The 3,580-nt window shown below is 59.8% G+C and overlaps 1 protein-coding gene across 1 annotated transcript in view; it reads left to right on the top strand.

Annotated features, from left to right (window-relative positions):
- Positions 1-1,548: 1,548 nt before the first annotated feature.
- Positions 1,549-3,580, top strand: part of LHX5 (LIM homeobox 5) — an 11,291-nt gene continuing 9,259 nt past the window's right edge. The window contains exon 1 of the mRNA XM_026075270.1: positions 1,549-1,553. Within this exon, the coding sequence (XP_025931055.1) occupies positions 1,549-1,553 (5 nt within the window). The remainder of the gene's footprint in view (positions 1,554-3,580) is intronic.

Below are 3,580 nucleotides of genomic sequence, written 5' to 3'. Positions count from 1 at the left end.
GGAGTGGGGTGCGTGTGTGTGTGCAACGCCGTTTTTGCGTGCGTGTGTGTGTGTGTGTGCAAGGCCGTGGGAGCGGAGTGCGTGTGTGTGTGTGCGTGTGCGCAAGCAAATGCGTGAACACCGCTGTCTCTGCGGGCGGCCTCTGCACACACGCACGTTATATACACGAGCACACACCCATCCCTATTACGTACATTATAGATTATACATATTAATTTTGTTACAGCATGTGATCGGCGCTGACACACGCACACACACACCCCCCACCGTGTCCCCCAGTTCAGCCCCCCGCTGCCACGACCGTCTCTTTCCCCACATTGTTCCCTGCCCGGCCACGCAGGAAAAGGTGCCGCGGGAGCCACCCCGGACATGGGGAAGGCAGAGGGCTAACACCAGCCCCGGAGGGGTGGTACACAGGCCGGGGGGCCCAGGAGTCCGGGCCGCCCCCCGGGGCCGCTCGGCCCAGCCGCGGCTCCGGCGCACCCCGCCCGGCCGCTCTCCCTGCGCAGCGCGGAGCCTCCGCGGCTGGGCATGGGGCAGCGCTTGGCCGCGGAAAATCCCTCTTTCCCCCCGCGCCCCGACGGGCTCTGGCTTTGGATGGCACCAGCACGACGGGGCGGCCCGGGAGCGCCGGTACCGGCCGCGGGGGCTGCCGAGAGCGGCGACCCGCGCCCGGCTCTGCGGCGGCTCCGCTCGCCTGAACGAGTCGGTGGCAACCCAAAGCGTGGGCGCAAGAGGGGCCCCACGTCCGCGCGCGGCGGGCCTCGGAACGCGCTCCGGGAGGGCGCCGAGGGCCCCGGGGCTCGGCAGCGCCTGGCGCGGCCGCGGCGGAGAGGGCACCCCGGTGCCACCGCGCCGTGCGCGYCCGCGGCTCGGCCCGCCTGGCAGCGCGCAGAGAGCAGCTGGGTTTATACATGTGTATATATACCTACAAATATAAACACAGGTGCATGTGTGGGTGTATTTATATGTATGTGTGCATACACATTTGTATATGTGTGTATATGTACTTGTGCGTGTGTGTACATATATGTATACACACATACATACACAAATATGTATAGGTGTGTATGTATACACGCATCTCCCTAAACATATCGCTAGGTACGCATTTACACCGGGCTGTTTTTCCCCTCAGCCCTGTGCAATCGGAAATTCCTGCCAGCCGCCCACAACGGCTCCTGCGCTGCCGGCCGGCTCGGGCCGCAGGGCCCCGCCGCGCTGGCACCGGCCCCGGCCCCGGCACCGGCACCGGCACCGGCACCGGCACCGGCCCGCTCGCCCTGTCCCAGCTGCTGTGTTGCCCCGGCCCCGTGTTAAATCCTGCGCCGAGATCCCCCTTTGCCCGCAGCGCCCGCGCCGCCCCAGCCCGCGCCGGCGGCCCCGAGCCGGTCGCGAACGCGCGTGGCGGCGCCGTGTCCCGGCCGCTCCGGGGGCCGCGCACCGGGCGGGGGCCGAGCCCCGCCGCCCCGCACCGCGGCCTCGGGCTTCAGCGTCAACCACAGCAGGAAAACGAGCGAACCCACTAACTCAGGCAGAGACCTAGACATGGCGTGAGCATTGGCGTGAGCCAGGTCGGAAATCGAGTAACGGTTTCTTTTTCTCTTTCTTTCTATTCCTTTTTCTTTCTTTCCTTCTTCCGTTCTTCCTTTCGTTCTTTCTTTCTGTCTGTCTTTCTGTCTTTCTTTTTGTCTTTCTGTCTTTCCTTCCGTTTCTTTCTTTTTTCTTTCGTTCTTTATTTCTCTCTCTCCCTCGTTTCCTGCTTTCTTTTCTCTTTCTTTATCACTTTCTATTCTATTCTTTTTCTTTTCCGTTATTTTTTCTTTTCTATTCTATTCTTTCTTTCCTTCTTTCTTTTTCTTTCTCTCCTTTTCTCCTTTTCGTTGTCTGTTCTTTTTTCTGTCTTCCTTCCTTCCTTTTCCTTTCTCTCCCGTGCTCGTTTTCATTATTTCTCTCTTTTCTCGTTTTCTTTCTTTCTTTTTCTTTCTCTCTCTTTCTCTCGTTTTCTTTCTTTCTTTTCGTTTTTCTTTTTTCTTTCTTTCTCCGCTCCTTTCTTACCTCCTTTTTTATTTCTCTTTCTTTTTTGTTCCTTCTTTGTTTTCTTTCTTTCCCTCCCTTTCTCTCTCTTTCTCTCCCTTTTCCTTCTTTATTTTTCTTTCTTTTTCTTTTTTCCTTTTACTTTCGTTCTCTTTCCCTTCTCGCTCTCTTCTTCTATTTCTCTCTGCGTCTTTCTTTTTCTCTTTATTTTTCTTCTGTCTGTCTGTCTCTATCTCGCTGCTTTTCTGAATTCCTCTCTGGTATTTCCTCTCCTTCCCCAACCGTCTCTATGAAAACCGGCACAGAAAATCAATCGCGCTCGTTCCCCGGCGATGCCCTCGCGCCGCCGCTGCCGCCGCCGAGTTTCGGGGAGTCACCGGGGCCGTTTCGGCGGCTCGGCGCGGAGCCGGGAGCGGCGGCCGGGCGGGCGCGGGGTCGAGCGCGGCCCGCTCCGGAGCGAAAAGAAAAATACCGAGATGCTGGTAGAGAAACGGCGGCGCCGGAGGGGCCCGAGCCGCGGGGCGCCGGGGAAGGGGAGGGCCGGCCTTCACCTGTGCTGCCACCGTCCTCCTCCTCTCCCGCACGGCCAGGCCCGGCGGGCGCCCCTGCCCTCCGCTCCGCTCCGCATGGAGCCGCGCAGCAAAACCCGCGACTTATCGGCCTGATCCCCCGCGGCGACGGCGCTCCGGGAGCCCCGGCGCTCGCCCCGGGCTCGGGCACCTGGAGCCCGCCGCGCCGCCGGGCTCGGCCGCCGCTGGCCCCCCCCGGCCCCTCTCCCCCCCGCCGCCTCGCTTCGCCCAGTGCCAGAGAAAACCCGTGCCGGGCCTGCCCCGGCCCCGGCATCGCCCCTTCTGCAACAAAAACGGAAGGTCAACTCATGCACGCCTTCCCCTGCGCGCAAAGTGAGCCGGTTATCTACAGCTCCGCGGCACCTGGAATTAAAGAGAAAAATCATACACAACTGCACAAGAGCCCCGCACCTCTCCGTCCGCCGGGCTGGCTCCCTCTCCCCCTTTCTCTCTCCCTTTCTCCTTTTCTTTTTCGTTTTCCAGGGGAGCCGATCCGCTCTTCCTATTCTCCCGCTTCGTTCCCCTCTTTATTCTCGTGTTGACTCAGGTTTTACGGATGTTGTCAGTGACTTACTTAATGCACAGCGTAAAGAAGAAAAAGAAGAAAAAGAAAAGCGATGTGAATTCCCCACTCGCTAAAAGTCTGTATAACAAAGGCCAGCGAGCTCGCTGGGGGGTCAAATACCTTCGTGCGGCGAAGTACCAGAGATAACTTTTCATCCCAAGACACTGCGCGAAGGAGCCGTCCCTCAAAGAGCACCCCCTCCTCATTAGGCGAGCGGCCCCGGCCCCCCTCCCCCTCCCCGCCCCCACCCCCCCCAAAATCCCTTTCCTCCTCCCACCCCGCTTTTGGGCTTGTTGTTTTTACTGCTGATCCCTGCGGATCCCCAGACAAAAGACCCCGAATTGCCACCTCTCCCGCTTATGCAAAGAGGCCAGGTGATGGCTTCCCCCAGACCTGCTCGCTCCCCGGG

Source organism: Apteryx rowi, unplaced genomic scaffold, assembly GCF_003343035.1.
Source record: "Apteryx rowi isolate R43461 unplaced genomic scaffold, aptRow1 scaffold_40, whole genome shotgun sequence".
Taxonomy (NCBI): domain Eukaryota; kingdom Metazoa; phylum Chordata; class Aves; order Apterygiformes; family Apterygidae; genus Apteryx; species Apteryx rowi.
Note: the sequence above shows the minus strand (reverse complement) of the source record. Positions and strands in the feature narration are given on the sequence as shown.